Source organism: Tachypleus tridentatus, chromosome 7 (assembly GCF_004210375.1).
Source record: "Tachypleus tridentatus isolate NWPU-2018 chromosome 7, ASM421037v1, whole genome shotgun sequence".
NCBI lineage: Eukaryota > Metazoa > Arthropoda > Merostomata > Xiphosura > Limulidae > Tachypleus > Tachypleus tridentatus.
Window position 1 is genome coordinate 158497513 of NC_134831.1, and position 22620 is coordinate 158520132.

General features: G+C 32.7%; 1 protein-coding gene across 2 annotated transcripts; it reads right to left on the reverse strand.

The window, feature by feature from the left end:
* Positions 1 to 3056: 3056 nt before the first annotated feature.
* LOC143257003 (uncharacterized) lies at positions 3057 to 11430 on the reverse strand. Of its 2 annotated transcripts, none has more exons than XM_076515037.1 (7): positions 11238 to 11430; positions 6216 to 6286; positions 5357 to 5455; positions 4582 to 4608; positions 4120 to 4299; positions 3463 to 3514; positions 3057 to 3274 (listed from the first exon to the last, which is right to left on the reverse strand). In XM_076515037.1, exons 1-6 carry the CDS (start codon positions 11335 to 11337, stop codon positions 3491 to 3493), a joined length of 501 nt encoding a protein of 166 aa, XP_076371152.1. In that variant the 5' UTR covers positions 11338 to 11430; the 3' UTR covers positions 3057 to 3274; positions 3463 to 3490. The 2 variants fall into 2 exon arrangements, with proteins under 2 accessions (XP_076371152.1, XP_076371151.1); XM_076515036.1 differs by having other exon boundaries at positions 3057 to 3259; positions 11238 to 11426.
* Positions 11431 to 22620: the final 11190 nt, after the last annotated feature.

Genomic DNA, 22620 nt, shown 5'->3' on the forward strand with positions numbered 1-22620 from the left:
CCTTATGTAACGTTAGGACAATGTTTTTCTCTGGTTGTAGAGGTAGCACCAATAGTTTTGGGCCTTACCTTTTTAAATGAGATTGAATTATAATGTGGTAAACGCAGTCAAGCTAGATAAATGCAAGGTTTTATTTTAAGCTGAGAACTTTCATTTAATTAATCTTGATCTGGCCTTAATTAAGTACACAACTGAAAAAAATTCAGCAGAAAAGTGACGTTCCCTCCCAAATAAAGTGATTATATACAGTATGTAAATCAGGTATCTTTCATTGTGTATTGCACATTCTGTACAGTAAGTTTATCATTTCTTAACTTAAACTCATGGTGTATATTCACCATTGTTCTATGATAACCATATTATGTTCGATTTCCCTGTTTGCTCGATTTGTCAGATAAAACTTATACGTATTTCAGTTTATCTAAAATAATCACAGCAGACAGTTTCTTCGACACAAAGAATGTAAGTGATATACATGAAAATAAAGTGTTTATTAATAACAATTAGAAAACAGCAGTTCTTTTAAACTTTTAAATACTATAGTGGTACTTCAGTATTGTATTGTTCTATATTATAACTGTTTCTGAGAATGCATTCTATGCTTCGAACTATCAGCTGTTCTTACGGTATAAAAGTGACAGTCAGTTCCGTTATTCGTTTCAAAGTTGGGGATTAATATTTATTGATTTATTTTTGTAGATCATTTTAGAGAGCCAGTCGTTGTGTATTACAAATCAATAAATCAGTTAATATACTTATTCATTTCTTTCAATATCCTGTTTAACACTGATATTTGTTTTTATACGTTGCAGTATAGATTCGAGGAACTTTAAAATATATTAAAATACTCAAAAGTAACATACACAAAAATGTTTTTTTCATGATGACGTCAATGATGTTGAATCGTTTAGTTTCTGTTACGACGGTTGATTTGTTTTAAATGAAAAATTTAATTGTGTCATGTACAAAGTTGATTGTTTTAGTGTAATTTTGTAAACGACATACACTTGGAAGATCAGTTACATAACGCATCTCAGAACATAGACAACGAACGTTATTTAAAATACGAAAACACATATCACCCATACCTAATTTACTAGGGTTATTTTGTTAAAAGAATGTTCATCTCATAATTTAAAAGATTTGTTTGATTTAAGACTCTGGCCCGGCATGGCCAAGCGTGTTAAGGCGTGCGACTCGTAATTTGAGGGTCGCGGGTTCGCATCCCCGTCGCGCCAAACATGCTCGCCCTTTCAGCCGTCGGGGCGTTATAATGTTACGATCAATCCCACTATTCGTTGGTAAAAGAGTAGCCCAATAGTTGGCGGTGGGTGGTAATGACTAGCTGCCTTCCCTCTAGTCTTATACTGCTAAATTAGGGACGGCTAGCACAGATAGCCTTCGAGAAGCTTTGGACGAAATTCAAAAAACAATAAAAAACAAAACGATTTAAGACTAACTGGTAACTTACATGTAACGCATATGACTGTACTAAAATCATAAACATTTACAATATGACTTATGAAATCTGAATCTTTCTTCAGAAAAGTTAGTAAATATACTTTTAAATAATAATTGCGTATAAAACTACATTCAATTATATCTAGATGACGCTAACAAGGTATTCCTATGGTATAAATCATTTACTAGTAGTAATTTTATACTATAATTGAAAAACAACATAAAATTACAGAGAACAAGGATCTAATGTCAGGGCATTTGGGAAGCGCTAAGACAACTTTTATTACTGTATATAAAGTACAACAACTCAGGGGATGGGTAAATAATTACACTTCTTTAAGGCTGAAAATCTCTCAAGTGATAAAAATCAGCATTTAAATAAAAATTATGAGTTAGGAAATTTAACAAAGGTGATAAAATGTCAATTGATATTTACTGATTTATTGGATCTGAAAAGTTTAGATCATGAAGGTAAAAAGTTTAAGTGAAAGTTTTAACTTGTAGTCAGGAAATACAGGCCATGGAGATCAATATTTAGTCAATAAGTATGTTAATAGAAGTTGTGAGTGTTCATGTTTGTTAACAGAATTTATCTGCAAATTAGAATGTGCACATTTTGACAACGGAACAAACAGTCCACTTTAATTTGTAGAATTATTTCATATTCGGGTTTCTAAAAGCATCTTCAGTAAAAAAGCTTTAAATCCTGCTTCATTAATGCTAATTATTTTGTAACGAAGAACCAGCAGAATACCGATTACGTTTACAGACATTGTTCTGAATAATTGTATCATTCATCCAAAGATATCTGGGTTTAATTAATTTAACATCAACAGGGGCAGTATACCTAATGAAGAGATGTAAACAATAAAGATGTTTATCAAAACTTAAAATAAATTGAACTTCCCACAAATTTATATCAATTTTGAAATTTTAAGAAAATGTTTTATTTTTTTGGAATTCCTTTCCAAAAGTTTACTCTTATGGCTTTCAAACATTAACTTCACTTATGTTCAACTTGTAAGATTTATTTAATCATCATATCAGTGCCTATGTAATATTTAAACTCATTCATGGATATCTCACTTAAACTCATGACAATTACTTTGGAATAATTTGTTTAACAATGTGAAGTACTGTAAATGTATTCACAAATTCACATGATATGTATATGCTTAAATACAAGCAATCCTTTGATATTTAGATGTTTAATATCTGACCACAAAGTTCACTGCTTTAAGTTTTCTTTCATATATATAGGTTTGATTGTTACAGTTTACTGAAGAAAAAGTCTTTCATCTTCATATTCAAGAACACCCTCTTTCGATCTCACAACTTTTCAATACTAATATTGTTACAAGTTTCTTTGAAAATTATTATTACTATTATTTGTTCTATTAAATATGACTTATAAATACAATCTTAATTTTAAGTATTTTTAGAAATTGCAACGTGAAGATAAATATCAAGGGATTGTATCTCCATCTCTTCCATGGAACATAAAACAATGATTCAAGTCCCACGAACATCAAAAGATTTTGATGGTTTTACCAGATCACTTATCTACACAAAAATCTACACAAAAACTGAGAACATTTAAGATGCTGAAGTAATTTATTGGTAATTAAAGAAATAAACAAAATGTGAGAAAGAAAACCTTCGGATTAATAATATTAAAATGAGGAAACGAAAAGAGTGTTTTATTTTTACTGATTAGAACAAAAGAAATTTAATATTGGTAAAGAAACTGGAAGATTTTGTTTCTTGTCAGAAGAACTGTGTTATTCATTCCGCTATCCTGGAAACACAGAGATTGAATAAAAAAAACCCAATTAGTCGACGGCCAATGGTAGTTTAATTTAACTTAAGTGAATTAAGATTTTTAACATTCTTTATCAATAACACTTTAGGTTTTAGTCTACTAAGTTCCAGAACGTTTCTTAATCATAGAATAAAACAAGAAAACAATAATCAAATCTAAATTACACAGCTGTTTCGTACCATCAGTCATGAAGCCAGAGTAAGCGGTTTATGGGTTCTGGGTGAAGCAATTCTGTATTAAAGAAATAAAAAATACAATATTGAGAAGTTTTTAAAACAAAGTTAAATCATTTGTAGGAACAAAAATAAAAATCATGAACACTTACATATATATTGTTATGGCTGTTGCTGTTGTTTTGAATTAAGTACAAAGCTACACAATGGGCTATTTGTGTTCTTCCCACCACGGATATCGAAACCTGGTTTTTAGCGTTATAAGTCTGCAGACATACCGCTGAGGCAGTGGGGGGCCATTGTTATGGCAAATGTATGTATAACTTAAAAAATACAATAAATGTATACAATTTTATAGTTATAAGTAAAATGCTAAGTTGTTGCACAGATAAAACTTTAAGATAAAACGATATAAAATTTAATTATAATTACACAATAAAAAAGGGTCAATAACTTTTAAAGAATAGGTAAATATAAACACCAGAAAAATGTGTATATACTTCTTTATCTATCATAATTTACAGATCAAATTTCAAGATAATAGTATGCGCTTAATGTTAATCAAACTTTTACACGCTGTGTTGTCAGCCAAATAGAAATAAACTGCACGTTTGTTATTTATCCACTTGTTAACTTTATATACATACAATGAGGTCAACTTACTATGAAAACAGGTAGATTAAGACCGTAGTTCCAACTTTGTCCACCACGTATTCTGTGTCTTTTACCTCTTCCTCTTCTCCTACCACCTCTTCTCCTACCACCTCTTCTTCTACCACCTCTTCTCCTACCACCCATTCCACCTCCCAGCTGGTTAAAAATTGGAAATCTTCCTTGCAGAAGCTGGTGATATAACGTTTGAAAATAATATTGAAACCATATTGTTTATATGATTTTCTTGATACAGAAATAAGTTTAACATTCTACATAGCCACTATACCTTTAAAATAAGCATGGAGTTTCGTTCTGACATATAACCTTCAATTGAAAATACTTTTCAAATACATATAGAATCGAAAAAAATAAACCATTCTTTCAACCCATAGATTATCAAATTTTACTATGAACTTTCTATTTTCATGTCTTTACTGTTTTATGCAACATAATAATATTTAAAACACTTACCATCTCGTTCCTTACACAAATTTCAAACTGAAATAAAAATCAAGAAAAAAATCAGATTTATTTCATAAACATCTCTTTGTGTTTTATTTAAACGATTACATTGAATATATTTATTACAAGTGTATTTATGTTAATATATAATTTTAAATTATAATGAGTTACTATGTAATCATTGTACGATTTATTTTCATAAAACCCTATTTTGAATTTACATATAAAGTTATATGAATGAAAGGTTATAAAGGTGAGTGTGTTCGAATTTAAACTGCGTTAATATGCTTTTTAAACTTAAAGGAATATACAAACCTTTACTGAGCAATATTTAGTGATATTCACTTCGTTGAAATGATTTAAGTTACTGGAAACTACAGTTACCTGCGTTGTTACTTTTTTAAGTATAATTTGATTTATATACTTTCATTACACAAACCAACAGACGTTTGTCTAACAACTTGCGCTGCTAGAAACACGTTGTATTGAAAACGGAAACAAATTATAAAATAGATCCGAAAACAAACAGTGCTGTCTTCTTCTGTTTGTTATTGTTTTATTAGTGAAAATATTTATTATGGATAATAATTCATCCAAAGGTGCTAAAATATTCCATACTGAAAATTTTTCCATATTTCCTGAAAAGGAAACACCATATCATTCAGAACGCTGAATAAGAGAAAATTTTGAAATTATTTTGAGAAATATACTAAAAACAAAATTGGTGATGCTTCAATAAACACTGATTTGAAACTATTTTGTTATTTGATATGTACAGATTTACCTGTGCTCTGGTTACTAAATTGTAACAGATTTCGTCCAGAAATTCTATATCGGATAAACTCGGGGCGGTTTGGTTCCGGCATAGTTCTCTAGCGTTTCTCTGACATATAAACAGAAATAAATTGCGCTATAAAAATTTTTTTGCAATAAACATGAAAGAAATATACATGTATAATATTTGATATTTTTCAAGAAAAAATGTTGTATAATCTGAAAAATAAATACAGATTTCTTTAATAAAAAAGTTCTGGGAATATTCCATTTTTCACATTTATATATTCAAGTATATGTACATAAAATAATGATAAAAAGATACCTTTTTTATATTAAATTTAATTACCTGTTTAGAATCGTGCTAAATATCAAAATTCAGAAAAGATGTAAATGAATTTTAATCCTTAATAAAATACGAGTAATCATTACCTATAATATCGTATTCATAGAATCGTTCTTAATTCGTGTAAAAAGTGTATAAAAATAAAATATAATACATTTATACAACAAACAATAGTAAATTACTTGTCATTTGAATTACCGTACACTAATACAACCACAATAGAAGTACTGCTATAATAACTACGAATATGATACAGTACAAATGTCATCATTACACGCATGTTATAGTGCAGATATAATCAACACAGTCGCAGTAGTTTTGACTAGCTGCCTTTCCTTTAATCTATGTATCACAGCTATATTAAGTACGGCCATCCCTTATGCAGTTGTGATCAAAATTTAAAAGAAACCAAATCAAACAAACTCAACGCGTGTCTAATATGTTTCTAATATCATAATTCTCAGTTGACATGACATTCTTTATTACCATACTAAACATATATAAATTGTAATGTTATACTCACTTCAGTCACAGATGAACTGTTCAGAACACATTCGTAACGCAACACTCTTGTTTCATTAGCAACATTCTGATCTGAAACATATTAAACTTTAATTATACATTTTTATAAAACGTTAGAGTTAGGCCTATTATTCCTTAAACATTAGGTTCTTTATTTAATCCTTTAAAATTTTTCAGGTACTTGAAAAATGTAAAATAATAGTTTTCCAAGTACAGTGTTTGCCATATCCAATTTTCTTACTTTGCTATTTTACACAATAGCAGTTGATATAAAAAATGGTTTATATAGATAGTGTTCCGTGGTTCAAAATGTCACTGCTTATGAAAGGAAAAAATAAAGGTGTGAATTTGATGTATCTGGATTTTTCAGAAAGCATTTGACAAAGTGCTAATTAAAAAACATATAAAGAAAAATCTATCTCCATAGGTGTGGAGAATAATTTAAGTAGCTGTATAGAAGATTGGCGTGATGCAAGAAAACAGAGTTTTTACAAATGTAGTTCAGTTAAACTTGATTAATGTTGCACCTCAGGGCTAAGTATTAGAACCATTGCTCTTTTTGACCTACATTAATGACACAGATGAAGAAATAGTTAATAAATTATCTAAAATTGCAGGAGATATTAAGGTCTTGGGTGTTGCTGGCTGAGAAGAAGATGCTGCTGATTTACAAAAGGATTGAGATCATTTAGTGAGTTGAGCAAATAAGCAGCAGATGAATTTTATCTATCATAAGTGCAAGATATTGCATGTGGGTTATAATAGTTTGAATTATGTGTATAATTTGGATGGGAATAACCTTAACAGCGTCATGAAATAAAACAGTCTTGGTACAATGATTAATTATTCTCCAAAACTATTCAGTTAGTGTGATGTTACAAGTTGTAGTGAAAGTAGGATTGTAGGTTTTATCTACAGAAACGTTAAATACAAGACTAAAGAAGTTATAATTTCATTGTATAGGTCACTAATAAGGGTGTTGGGCTCTTTACCTCAGGAAAGACATTGAATTGTTAGAAATGGTTCAGAGGAGTGTTACTAGAATACTACAATGGCACTCGGGATGGAGTTGCTGATATATAAAGAGATATTAAGAAACTTAAAATTGTTTCTCTTGAAAAATGAAGCGTAAGAGAGGATCACATTGAAGTGTTTAAGATTCTCAAAGAATTGTTAATGTTAGCGCATCAACATTTTTCATATTTAACAGGGATAATATGGAAATAGAGGACACAAATATAGAATTAAGCCGTCTTCTGCTAGGACTATTTTATTCTTCAAGTAGGGTAGTTGGACTACGGAATGAGTTTCCTTCGGATGTTATGGAGGCAATACATTTGAATGAACCTAAAAGAAAGCGTGATAATTATATAAATCAGAAGGATTGGCCTTAAATATCTTTTTTAAAATCTATTTATTTATTTAATGGTTTTAGTGGGCGTAGAGAATGGGTTAGCCGAGATGGACAAAACAGTTCCCTTGTAGTTCGTAAACATCATGTTATTTTACTCTTTGTCGTAACCCAGTCGGCTTTATAATTCTAAACTGAGCAATAATACGGCGAATACTTGTGTGACTGGAGCACTAAACTGCTCCAAATAATTAAAGGAACAAGTATATATATATATATATACATATTAATCTCAATGTTCGAAATGTGAAAATATTTTTATTTTTTTTGGGTAATTTGCCTTATTTCGGCAAATTTGCCTTAGTTGCCTTATATATAAAATTTTTAAAAGTGACCAATTTCACGAAATATAATATCCCATATGAAACAATTCTTTAAACAGTTTACATGGGTTTATTGAAGAAATGTTTGAAACATTCAATATTTATAGTGTGGCACCCACGGGCTGAGACACACTCCTGACACCGATTTGGCACGCTTTAAGTCAGTCTATTGATGTTATCTTGGGGTATGGCAGCCCATTCGTCTTCCAGGACTTGTCGGAGTTCTTGTACATTATCAGGAGGATGGTGGCGTCCGCTAACACGCCTCGACAACATATCCCAACAATGTTCAATGAGATTTTAATATGGATATCTGGTGGGCTACTCAAAAGTTTCTATTTCTTCCTCATCAAGGAAGTCCTTACACAGTCTGGCAACGTGGGCTCGCGCCTTAACCTACATGAGAATGAAACAATCGCCGACAGCACCAGCAACAGACCTCACAATGGTTCCAGAATTTCGTTTCTATATCACCTTGCGTTCAGAGCGAGCCTGTTGAGTATGAGTAAGTCCTTGCAGCCACCAAAGCATATGCCTGCCAGTCCATTACAGAGTCTCTTTCACAAGCGTCGACTTGCGCAATGTTACAGGTAGAAAATCGCTCTTCTCTGTGTTTCCACACTCTCACATGTCCATCATCACTAGACACAGTGAACCTTTTCTCGTCGGTCCACAGCACGGTAGCCCATTGACGAAGTTCCCAGTCCAGGTGCTGGCGAGCAAACTCCAGCCTGGCTGCACGGTATCGTGCTGTCAGAATAACGAATCTTGTAGGCCGTCTGGCTGTAAGGCGTCCTTCGTGCAGACGATTGCGAGCTGTTTCGGTTGAAACACGGGTTCTAGTGGAATGTTGAAGGCCATTTCGCAGTGACCGATCCATAGTTAACCTGTCCTGCAGAGTGGTAGTCACGATGTAACGGTCCTCTCTAGCTGTTGTGCAGAGATGACGGCTTTGACCTAGTCTCCTGCCATAAGAGTTCGTCTCCTGGTATCGTCGCCAAAGTCAGTTGATGATGCTTGGTGACACACCGACGCGCTGTGCCACCCTCTCTTGGGTGTGGCCATACTCCAGCATCTGGACCGCCATGGCCACCTCGTTCTCTGTCAAATGCCGCCTGACTGCTTAGGTACACAAGATAAAGGTACACACTGACAAAACAAACCGCAAAAGATCCATGTTGGTGATTGTTTCGAGAATTAATGAGGAATGCATAGTTTTACGTAACAGCCTTATATAGGGTACCTTGAGCTGTATTCTTCTTGAGTGAGGTGAGTTACGTTTAAGTTGTTTCGAACTTCATTCGCAAGCTTAAACAAATACACTTTTAGGCTAACGGATATGTTTATCATAAAAAATTTAGTTATGACAAAAATATACTGAAATATGTGCTTGTTCCTTTAATTTTTTCAGCAGTATGTTATTGTACAATTTTCTAATTCTTTAAAATTTGAACTTATAACTTCACAACTCGAAGAAAACATTTGTTCTTTATTACGTTAATACTATCATAATTACTAAGACACTTAATAGAACATATTTACAAGTTTGTAGTGACATTTTTGTTCTTTTTTTTTGACGAAGTGGTTGAATTATTAATATTGTTTCTCAATATATTTTCTATAAATATTTTTTTATGCGAGAATATTACTGTTATGTCAAGACACACTGATATAACTGGCCAGGCATAGCCAAGAGGTTTAAGGCGCTCGACTCGTAATCAAAAGGTCGCGGATTCGTGGGGTGTTATAATGTTACAAGAAATCCCAATATTCGTTGCTAAAAGAGTTGCCTAATAACAAACTGCCTTCCTTTTAGCCTCACAGTGCTAAATTAGATAACCCTCGAGTAGCTTTGCGCTTTATTAGTACTTTATTAGTATTATTGTTTAATGAGTAACATTTTTATATGTGTACTTTATCTTGATGTATCATACATTTGTCTTTGATAACGTTATTAGTTAGCAAAATATCCGTAGTTCTTATATTTTTCTATATTTTCTCTTCTTCACTTTGTTCTGTTTTTTCGTTATCACCTTTTGTTACCCGAAATCTTATCTTGATCAACATTTTTGTTGTTGTTTTACGTTATATTAGTTAATAACACGTCACCTGAGTACATTGAAAAAAGATAATTTTGATCACAAATTGAGTAGGACTAAATATGTACGTTTAGAACATTCGTGACAACAGTCATACATTAAGCTCTCTAGTTCAAGAATATACTTTGTCGAATTGAGTAAAACAAGCTGTGTAGAAATAAGACGTTATGTTTAAAGGCTATTGTATAAATGTTCATATGTGTATATAATAATGGCATAGGTTGGGCAAAGATAAAATACTATTCTACTTTTAGATCGCTCTATCTCTTCTTGTTTTATAGTTAACAAATATATTTATTTTGTATCAGTAAACGAACTGTGCTTCTTGCTTTATATCTTGCCACAGTAAGTAAATAGAAATAACGTAGTTTTCTTTTAAGTGAATAGTATTAATTTCAATACGTTTAAAGGGTTTTCTTGACTGTATCAAAGCAACTAAAAATAACCCTTGACAAGCATAACTGGATAACTCGAAGAAGATGGTTATAGTGGAGATTAATTTCAAGTGAATTCATCAGTAGTATTTCATAAGACTAACAAGTTTCTTATAACGAACTGAGAAAACATTCTGATTAGTAACAACAGAACTGTACAGTGTGAAAGTAAGGTGGTTGTGATCTGGACTTAATCCAAGTGAAATAATCCATAACATCTCACTAGACTATTCAATAATTTATAAATGGTTGTGAAAGTATTAGTTATTAAGAACAAGAATTATAAACCGGGAAAATACAGATGACATTAACAACAGCGCTATATTTACGTTGTGAAAACACCGGGAATCTTAACAACAAGAATTGTGCACTGTGAAAACATTGTGAATATTAACAACAGAACTGTACTCTGTTAAAATACTGAGAATATTAACAGAACTCTACACCGTGAAAACACCATGGATATTAACAAAAGAACTTTACTCTGTGAAAACGCTGTAGATATTAAAAACAGAATTGTATATTTTGAAAACACCGTGAATATTAATAATAAGAATTGTAAACAGTGAAAATATCAAATTCTAATCATAAACATAGAATTAGGAAGTACTCGTTCACTTTTTACGGGAATTATGTCTATCACAACTGTTTAAGCACATTTTTACAGATAATAAAAAATTATCCTAATGACGGTTATAAATCTATGTAATCAACATAGATCATTATCAGAATAACACAAAGTAAATTTGTACTTACCACAAAGTAAAAATTCGAACAGAATGTTTCTTTGTGACCCACAGTAACAAAGACAACAGGCGAGAAAAATGAAAGCAACGAGAAGAGCTTTATTCTTCATTCTGTTAAATTTATGTTGATATTAATGGCTGTCGCTTGTTATATAGTATTGGTGCAAAAAGAAAAGGAATTTCACCATACTGTCGGATTTACATTCTGACTGTACATCGAGCGCTGTGGATATTATGAAATAACGATGCCACTGTTCCACACGAATTGTTACAGATACATTTTTAACTGTATCCTTGTTGTTATTGTGTTCTACATGTTGTCAGTGGAATGTGTTTGTATGTATATATGATTAATGACATTGAAAATGAAAACTAACAAAAAATCTTCAGATCCGGAAAAAAATGTTTTTTCTTATAGAAGAGAGGTTTATTTTTTGTGAAAGCAACCACTTCACGTACCATTACATTAAAATATATGCTATGTGTTTTCCTGTTTAATAGTTAAATATATTATCAGTAGATAAACATCGTTAATGACATTATTAAAACTGTCTGTTTATCAAATATGACATTGAATGGTAGTTTACTTACTGCCTATGGCATCCAGTTGAACATTATCAGTTATTGTTTTCCATGATAGTTATTATTTTCAGCTGTATCATTGCTATTTGTTATTTTACGGGTTGACTACGTCATTCTCTTACAGTATTTCATTAGTATGTTGTGTTTTATAAAATTTCAATAAAATTCATCAGCATTATACCACTGATATGCATCACTTTGAAACAAAGTTAATCGATTTTCACTTCAATATGATTTCCTTGAAGTGGTAATTTTAATAATACTGTTACCGGATCTAAAACAGTAAATAATCGAAACCATATTTCTTTATATTTGACTTGGCCAGCATATAGCTAACGGTTAGTGGGCTCAGACTAAAAAACAAAGGATTTGTGAGTCACGTCAAGTTTCCAATAAATAACAGTAAAACAACAAAAACGAAACTACACAAATTGAAGACTGTATTTACTAAAATGTAATTTTTCAAATCCAACTATTTGGTCGAATGAGTGCATTTGACTAGCCGCGTTTCCTCTTGTCCAATATAGTTTTAACTTTCTTGGGTCACGAATCCATTTGAGAATCTAATTGGAAAGTTATGTACCCCCTACACAGAAAAATGCACATAAACACATACACACACATATACACACAAAATGAGAGAGAAAAAATCAATTTTTGTCGCCTGTTCATAGGCCTCCTGAAGCCCTTATGATCTTCCTCTCTAATTTATCGGTTTTAAACTATGGAAAAATTTGCCGAGACAAACCTTGCATGTGGTTTTGCGACTGCTGCGAATTTAGCAGGTTTCTATATATACATATTTATGTTTTAGTAACAGGTACAAGTTCAGCACGTTTTTGTATTTATTTATGTATAGTTTAGCGATTGGCAGAACTTTAATATGTCACTGTTTAAACATATAGTTTAATGCTTGATACAAGTTCAGCCGGAAACTAGTTAACATCTGATACAAGTTCAGCTGGCTTCTATATAATGATTGATACAAGTTTAGCACCTTTATTTATGTATATATATGTATAGTTTAGCGACTGGTAAAACTTCAATATACAACTTAGATATTTTTTTTTAGTTACAACTCCAGGGTTCATCTGTTCGAAATCAAACAGACCAACTCATCTTATTCTATACTAAACTCTTCCATCATGTATATCAAAGTAATTTCCTATTATACATTCTTTTGATTTTATTGTTTTGAAGTTCTCATAATATCACCTATACAAATAAGTGAATTTGTCTGTATAGTACACAGCAATTTTTACCTTACCGTATTTTATGCTTATTACGAAAGTAACGGATGGCGTCATACTATACGTTCTACGCTTGAGTGCAACTTCACCCACCGTTTACGGAACAAAGCCAAGTTAAAGAGGAATTTTACACACAGTTTACTGTAGAACACTATATTTGAGTGAGATTTTACGACAGTTTATTGAATAAAGCTAAGTTATATAGGGACTTTACCCACAATTTACTACAGCACACTATATTTGAGTGGTATTTTACCAACAGTGCTGTAGCACGCTATATTCGAGCAGCAGTTTTTCCGTAGGTTATGATAGAACATATCAACTGAGTGAGGCTTTACTCGTTTTATGTAAAAGTATTATTAGTTTATCTAAAATTATTACAGCAGACAGTTTTTCTGCACCAAGAATGTAAGTGATATACATGAAAATCAAGTGTTTATTAATAACAATTAGAAAACAGCAGAACTTTTAGACTTTTAAAAATATTATAGTGGTAGTTCGGTGTTGTATTGTTTGATTTTATAGCTGTTTCAGGTTCTTTCTTTTTAATATTGGCCATAAGTGGTCTAATAGTTAGCGAGTACGTCTGTGCTTCAGAAGATCTGAGGATTGGGCTTCATGCTCGTAAGTTTCGTTTGCTCTTAGGAAATAAAACTGGCAATTAGCCACGTTATTCGTTTCAGAATTACTGTGGTAGCGATTAATATTTAATGGTTCATTTTCTCTGACTCAGTAATTTTAAATGAAAGACAGATTCAGCTGACTTGATTGCTGCTCACGTGCGTATAAGCTCAATGCTAACTCTTAGAAAGTTTTAATGAACCGTGAATGATAGGTATATACGATGTTAAAATTACCACCAGTTTGGTAGATCATCTGAAGAGACAGTCGCTGTGTATTACAAATTAATAAATCAGTTAATGTAGTTTCTTCTAAGATCTATTGTTTGCTTAACAAGATGTCATTGACAAAGAACGATAAATTAAAACTTGGTAATTTTGTTCCTGTTGATGATTAATTGATCATACAACTAAGCAGCTTGACAGAATGAACTCTATGACGTAGAGTTCACTCTTTTAAGTCCGAAATAAAATAAGTTTACCAGAAAGAATGGGATCAAAAATTACATTGGAAAAATGAGAGTTGTTTCTAGTTTCTAAAACTGAACTGAGGTGTTAGTTGTGGGAACTTTGGTTAATTTCCACAAAACAAATAAACACGAAAACAAACTCTAGCCTTATATCTTCAGACTACGTAAACATGTTTGCACTTCTGTAGATATACTGGTTAACACCACATATTGCTTATTATGCTTTAACAGTGCTCCCACAAGCCAGATATACAGGATTTGGGCTCTATCATACGGCAGTCCTTAATATATAACATCATTTTGGAATGACCAAAAACCTTATTTTTAAAATTTTTTAAGTTGAACTAAAATTTAACAAAGAAGTTCTACGAAATCATTTGCAAATTTAATGATGTTATCACACGTTTTTGGTTCCCATAGTGCACAATAATAAACTTAGTCTGAGAAGACGTACGTGTGGTGTTGTGTTGTTGGCTTACCCTCCAGGCTAATATCAATCATAATTTGTTGTGTTCTTGGGTATTTGTCCGTTCACTTTCTTATTCTTTCTTTTTAGAGTAGATATGAATTCTTTGACCTTTATGTCAGTGGGATAATTCTCATCACCTGGAGGGACAGCAGTAGGTCTTCGGACTCCAAACACTAAAATCAAGCGCTCAATTCCCCTCGGTAAACACAAAGATAGCTCAATGTAATTTGCTATAACGAAGCACACACTCATGACCTTTGTCAATTGTTCTCTATCGCTTACAGTGCAGCTCGCTTAAAGTAAACCTGGTCATATTGTACTCTTGGTTATAGCTAAAACTCCGAGTTCAGTCAACAAAAGTGCCATCTAACAGTTTCAAAATCGTGTTCTCCAATCTTCAATCTCCTTTTTCACTTCTTTTAATATCATCAACTAACAGAGTAGTGTAAGTATAACTTTTCTCTGAATACATTTCTGTGACAGAACTTGTTGTATATCGTTGGCAGATTACAATAGTTTCATATTATGAGATCTCTTTTTTTTTTACAAATATCGTTTCCGATCAAGTTCATAAGACTATTTGGATGTCCTGACAGTAACACGGCGCATAGAATCCTTTATATGGAAATGCAGGAAGAAATCAATCAATTGTTCTTGTCAAGAGCACTGAAACCTGCTGCCTTCCATAGAGTTTCTTCGTTTGGAAAGTTTGATGTTGCTGTGAATTTGATGCTAAATAACTCACGAATTGAATAGACAACGTTCTCGCGCCCTGTCGGAGTACTACAACGTCTTTAATTCCGAGCTTTCACACTTGAATTCTTGGATAACCTGAGTCGATTATTCGATGTCACAGACATGTCCATAGGATCCTCAGAAGTGTCACTAGACATTTCATCTTCGACACTCTTCAATGATATAGAGTGATCACTTCTTCTTTCTCTCTTTCTTCTTGCCTTTAATTTTATCTGCAGCTATTTTCCTCTTGATTTTCGTGCCATTTTAACTTTTGGATCTGATACGTTGCGATCACACTGACGTCAAATGTATTTCCCATAAGTATCACACACATACGCACTTTGAACTTACAAGTGATTTTCTTATTTTCCTGTATTAACGTAGCTTTATCAATACAATATCAGTAAACGTACTCACTGAATGCCAATAGTATGTCAATATCTGTTTTGTGGCCTATGTGGATCCGATTTTCATAAAGAGTGCGACAATAATCTCCGATTTGTCCAATGAGGTTTGGTAAAAGTGTTAATAAATAAACTAACGATTCTGAATGACTTGAACAATTAAGTTATGCAAAAATCATGGCTGTCTGTTCCGTTAAAGCACTGTTAAAAACAATATAAAATTACAGGTAACAAAGAATTAGTTGACTTTATAAGGCTGTTCATGCACACCAACTACTGAGAGAAAATTAAAATTCAAACCACCATTTATTTATTTAGGACGACAATTATTCATAACGAGCCATCCTCTTAGAAAAATTTAAATTTCTTAATTGTAACCTATTATCTGTTTTCAGGGTTTTAAACTTACATCAATGTTTTCCTATTATCGTCAGGTTACAACACTAAGAAATCACGTAACCTTATCTTATCGATCCCCTTTATAATCTTGTAAGCTGCCCTTCTTACCCTCGTTTTTCTAAGACCTAACAAACATAAGTTTAAAAGAATCTTAAGCTATCTCCATAAGATAACCCTTACATCCCTAGATTCGTCCTAGCAGTTATTTGTTGAACTATATTCAATAAGTTAATAGCTTTTATTAGACAAGATGACCAAACTGCACACTGTATTGCAAGTTAGGCGTAAATAATGATTTGCATAAAACAATAAATATTTTTGTCTTTTTTAATTAAAATAATATTACTAATTTCTGTCGAGTTTACTATTAGCAACAGACCACTGCTTTGATAGTTTGAGTGACGTATGTTCAATTATATCAAGACCCATGTGTTTAGTTATACTATTGGGTAGAATTCCATCACTGTTAAACATGTGACACACATTAGTATCATTTAAGGTCACTTGAAAAATCATTCAGGAAGACTTGGATATCCTTCACACAATACACCCTAAAAATACCCTAGAATTTAATGCCGTCAACAAACCTTTTTTGATGTGCCATTTATGCCCCTATCATTGGTGTGAAAAGATTGTGGGGAATCCAAAGATTAATTTTGGGGACACACCTCTATTAACAAAAGTTTAATTTTACTGAATTATGTCAATAATAAAATACACCATACAATTCAATTAACTTATCTTTCACAATTTGCACAGAATTTTTAGGAGATCTTCTGTGTGGTATTTATAAAAACTTTATAGAAACATAAGTACACGAAGTTCACGCCTTTTCTATTACGTGGGTAACATGTACATCCTCAAGTTAACATATTATTAAGGCAAGATTTTCCTTCGGTGTCTCCTCTTTGTCTCTTTGCTGTCATTATGTCATGTCATGACGACACTCGTATGACATGAAATTACGAACATGTCCAACAATTTCCTGTTCGACATATCTAAACTACATCTTTCCAAAGAACAACTAATCTTTCCACATATTATAATGTCAATCATTCGATCACCGTCTGAGAAACTACTGCTGACCATATTTATAAATCCAGATGCTGCCGATCCCTGTATCTCCTAGCCACGGTGGAAGACCTGTTTACCTGAAGAAATCAATTCTGTATTATTGTTTATCATTATGCTTATATTATAAATAATTTTTCAATTGTTACCTTAGAATTTATATTTAGAATTAACCTAGATCTCCTAATGTAGCAAAACCACGTAAGACAGTGGTGGATTTATGGTTGAAAATGTTGTTAACAGCGAGAGTCTTCAACTGATGAAGCAATGTATTCTAATTTTTTGCCCACCAATAGCACAGCGGAATATACCTGCGGGCTCACACCGCTAGAAACCATGTTTCGATTCCCGTTGTGGACAGAACGCAAATAGCCAATTATGTAGCTTTCTGCTTAATTTCAAATAATCAATTCTATTTTTATAAGTAGAAGAATAAAAAAATGTATTTATTTATTTATATTTCTCTTACTAGAATATATTAACATGATAGATTAATTTCGTATATGTATTATCCCCGCACTTTAAATCATATAGAACTTATATACTTTCTTTTGTAAATATATATATGCGTGTAATAATTTGTGTGTATAGATAAAATTACACTGTAACAACATCTTTGAGACAAGTTATTAGGTTTAATTCCAAAACCATAAGACCAAAGACAACACCAGGCAGCGTTGAATTAAACCCACGATAAGGTAGCATAGATACTAAGTATTGATGAACGACATTGTCTTCAATATATCGTTAACAGCGAAGTTACTCACAAATCATGTGATTATTAGAAGACTATTACCAACTTTTGTTTCCAACTGTTCCTCAAATCATTATCTATATCTTGAGAAATACATATATAGATAGATAAGAAGACACCCTACCAATTGTCAAAAACGACGTATAATTTCTCAATATTGTTGTGAAAATGTCAGATACTAGCATCTAGCTATCTACATATATTATGATGATGTTGCATATCAAGATGTTTTGATTTAAAACTAGCATAACTAAATAAGTTTATGGCGATTTTGTTTTGTTGTTTTTTGTAATTAAAAACTGCTTATTGTTAATTTGAACACCAAACTTATGAAAACTGTTTTGTTTACATTAGTCTTTATTTTCCTTTTCTTAGTTCATGTATAAATAAACAAATGTACCCGATAATAAGTATCAAAGTAAAAAAAAACCCGATAAAACTTTCTTACAGTTTTACTCTAGTGAAATCCACCTGAATTAGCCAGGGAATTATTACATTTCTTCTTACCCTCTCGAATAAATGCCATCTATTGTGAAGTAAATAAATATTATAATGCATGAGTCTGAGATTATCAGTGTCATTTCTCAAGGGGACAAAACATACAGGCACAAAATGTTTAAATTCCTTCCTAATTACATCACTTTTTCATCAATATCGAAATAAATAACATTTGGAAATCTGGTGAAACTACGTCCATAATTTTTTACCACTAGGTGTTGCCTCCTTGTTTTTTTTTTTTTTCAAAACCAATAAGCAGGCATACCATGACCAGGCTCTTTACAAAAATAACAGACAGTCTTTGGTGAATTTTGATAAAGTTGCATCATAACTCTATGAAGATTTTGAATTTTAAGAGCTTAATTTTTACCAAATCCTCTTTAAACACAATCAGTTATCTTCTGCTTTAATCTAAAATAAAACACAAAAGAAAAGCATTTAAAACTAAATCAATTTTTTAAGTCAAAACTAAGTCAAATTTCTGAAAATTATCACATTTCTCAGATTAACCTTTAATAAAAATCTGACCTGTAGCTCACATTTTCTCAAAACAAAAATTAAAACAAATTAGATAACCTTAAAAATGTTAGCGCTTACGTCAGAGGAAGCAATCATATCAATTATTGAGAATGGAATTCCGGTCACGTGAAGCATGCCGAAATATCTCTATGAAAGCTACAATACACGCATCGAAATGCAATACAATAAGCCTACCGCCTTCAAGTTTATATCCCGGACAGAAAGCTTTACAAAATAAGTGGTTGTTGTTGGAATTTCGCACAAAGTTACTCGAGGGCTATCTGTGCTAGCCGTCCCTAATTTAGCAGTGTAAGACTAGAGGGAAGCCAGCTAGTCATCACCACCCACCGTCAACTCTTGGGCTATTCTTTTACCAACGAATAGTGGGATTGACCGTCACATTATAACGCCCCCACGGCTTGGAGAGCAAGCATGTTTGGCACGACTCGGGCGCGAACCCGCGACCCTCAGATTACGAAGCGCACGCCTTAACGCGCTAGACAATGCCAGGCCCAAATTAAGCGGGCCAACAACGAGTGAAACACGCGTCACAACTCTTGCTACAAAATACTATAAAAACAACATAACCCTCACGCAAAATCATTAAACTTGCAGAAACACCAACTTCCTGGAACAAATGCATATCTCGACAAAACTATCAGATCAACCTATAAGCAATATCTGATGAATTTCATACAGAAAATATATCACTATTTCTGTCCATCTAGAAGGCTTTAATAGTTAAAATATGCAGTAGGAAATGTATAACAATTCTCAAACAAATAGATGAAACTAACCCACCTCCACTCTTTCATATTATTAATCAAATAAACCCTTTTGAAGATGGATGTGTCTGAGGAGCAAATTAGGCACTTGTGGCTGGCTTCACTTGATGAAGATTGTGCTGTAACAGTTAAGGAACTAGCAGAGAAGCTTAATTCAACCTATTTAACAGTTCATCGTCATCTGCAACAGCTGGAAAAGGTGTCAAAACTTGGAAAATTGGTCCCCATGATTTGAAAGAAGCCAACATTAGAGCAAGAATGGACATTTGCACTTCTCTTCACTCTCGTGAACGTAACTTGGGCAGGTTAATGATTATAGATGACAAATGTATACATTCTAAAAATGTTAAGCGCCGCAGACGATGGATCAGTGCAGGTAAACTGGTTAAAGCATAGCCCAAAATGGACCTTCACACTTGGAAAGTCTTGTTAAGCGTTTGGTGGGATATTCTTGGTGTGATCCACTTTAAGTTGTTGTCACTCAATGTAACGATTACATCTTACTTCTATTGTCAACAGTTAGAGCGCTTGAATGTTGCATTGAAAGAAGAGATGCCTGCTTTGATCAGTCGTAAAGACGTTGTGTTACACCAAGATAATGCACGATCACATATAGTAAGGATCATTTCTGCAAAGATTGAAGACCAAAACTAGAAAAAACATTCACATCCACCTTATTCTCCAGACCTTTTTCATCTGATTATCACGTATTCTGAAGTTTGCAGAACTATAATCATGGTAAAGAGCTTGGAACACATAAAATGTCAAAACTACTCCCTCTACATTCTTTACTTCCAAACCCAAATAATTTTACAGAAGTGGTATTCAGAAGCTTGTAAATCGTTGGCAGGAAGTAATTAATAATAATGGAACATACATTAATGATTAAATATCTTTAAAAGCATTTGAAATTCTTTCTCTTTTCCTGAACCTAAAATCGGACATTACTTAAGGAATGATCTAATATATAACCACAACAGACAATAAAGCACGCGCCAATAACCAAAACAAATATTGTTTTTTTTCGTCCTCTCTCTTTTCGTTTTTCACATTATTGTTGAGAAACGGACAATAAACTACATGTTAATGTATTTTATGAAAATGCCAATTTGTTCTGTGCAATATGTAAACAGTGTGATCATCATTTATTGTCAAGTTTGTTTTTCTTACTATTTGCAGAAAATTTTAATATAATTAAATATCTGTATGTTTCTTGGAAATATGAGTAAACAAAGATTTTGGTCTTGTATTCTTTCTGGGACTGAGAGGAGACACGTCCTGTGTGGTTTCTTATTTCGTGAACCTTCGGTTTGGTGCGCATGTCTAACAATAGAAAAAAACAGAATATCTGGTCTTCTTGATGACTTCTCCACTCGCTTGATTAGGCAATCCAACTGAATACTTTCAAAATCTCGAATATCATAAGCAATTTCCAAGAGTTTTAATTAATAGACGAGTTTTAACTAATGGGTAAGCCAAGAAATGGGCGAAAAGAAATTCCACAAATTTCTGACCACCTTTCATTCTTACTTGCGTAGGAATTTCAAATTTCTTTCATTTGACCTTGAACTAAAAAAAAGCTCAAGGACAAATATAATCAGGAAGTTTAGAAAATTTAATTTCTGTTCACCTCGCACTTAAATTAATCCTGATGAGATAAAAGCTAAAAAAAACGGTTGTTATATTTTCTTACCATCTTAATACTAATGATAAAAATTCTAAGAAGGGGCATGATCTTATTTGTTTTTGTTTGTTTGGAATTCCACACAAAACTACACAAGAGCTTTCTGCGCTAGCCGTCCCTAAGTTAGGAGTATAATACTACAAGGATGGCAGGTTGTTATCACCATCCACCGCCAACTCTTAGGTTACGCTTTTATTAGTGAATAGTGGATTGACCGTAACATTATAACGCCACAACGACTGGAAGAACGAGCATGTTTGGTGTGACAGGGATTTGAACCTGTGGCTCTCAGAGACAAGCAAAACTATGTCATAGACTCTGGACCGCACCGTTAGGCATAACATATATTTTATTTTGGGACGAGTATAATTCTTGTTGGAGATCATTAGATTCAAATACGTTTAATTTTTGAAAACCCACTTTCACTGTCAGGACGCCGAATAATATATCCGGATAGTGCCTGAGCAGTGGAACTAAAACATATATGGGCTAGTACTCAAATTCGTGTTATATTAGCGTTTTTCACTAGATTCGAGGGAGATATGAAGGTGCTTCATGTTACGTAGGTGCAAGGTAAAGCTGGAAATTATTTGATTAACGAGTTGCGTTTTACATTTTTATTTAAAAAAATAAATAAATTAATTGTTCTATCTTTAACGGGTGGTATTTTTGTTTAGAGTGTTAAAATAGATTAATGAAGTGTATATCAGAAACCTGTGACGTATTGTTAAGGCTAAAGTTTGGGATGACTGGAGTTTTTAATCAGCGGGTATGACACCTTCAGTTCAGTTTAATTTGGCAATAGTTTTGGTTTTATATTTCACCAGCCTCATAGAGGACTTGAAAGACAACCATGGAAAGTCAGAAACTTTCGCTTCTCTTCAGCCCTGCTCGCAGAACTAAGGTTAATTCTTGATAGTGTTACAACACTGTATATGGTTTGCAAGGAGTATTTGGAATGAAAAATAATATCAAACGTCAAAAAAGCTGTGTTGTAGAAGACAAACAGTCCAGGTTGGGTGGAGATAGCCAAAAGAGTGGGTTGAGAATGGAGCTGCAGACAACCGTGTGTCTGTTAAAAAAAAAAAAAAAAAGGACGGAGAGGGTCCTTTCAGAGCCAGGGCGTCGGGGATCTGTAAATCCAACAGCG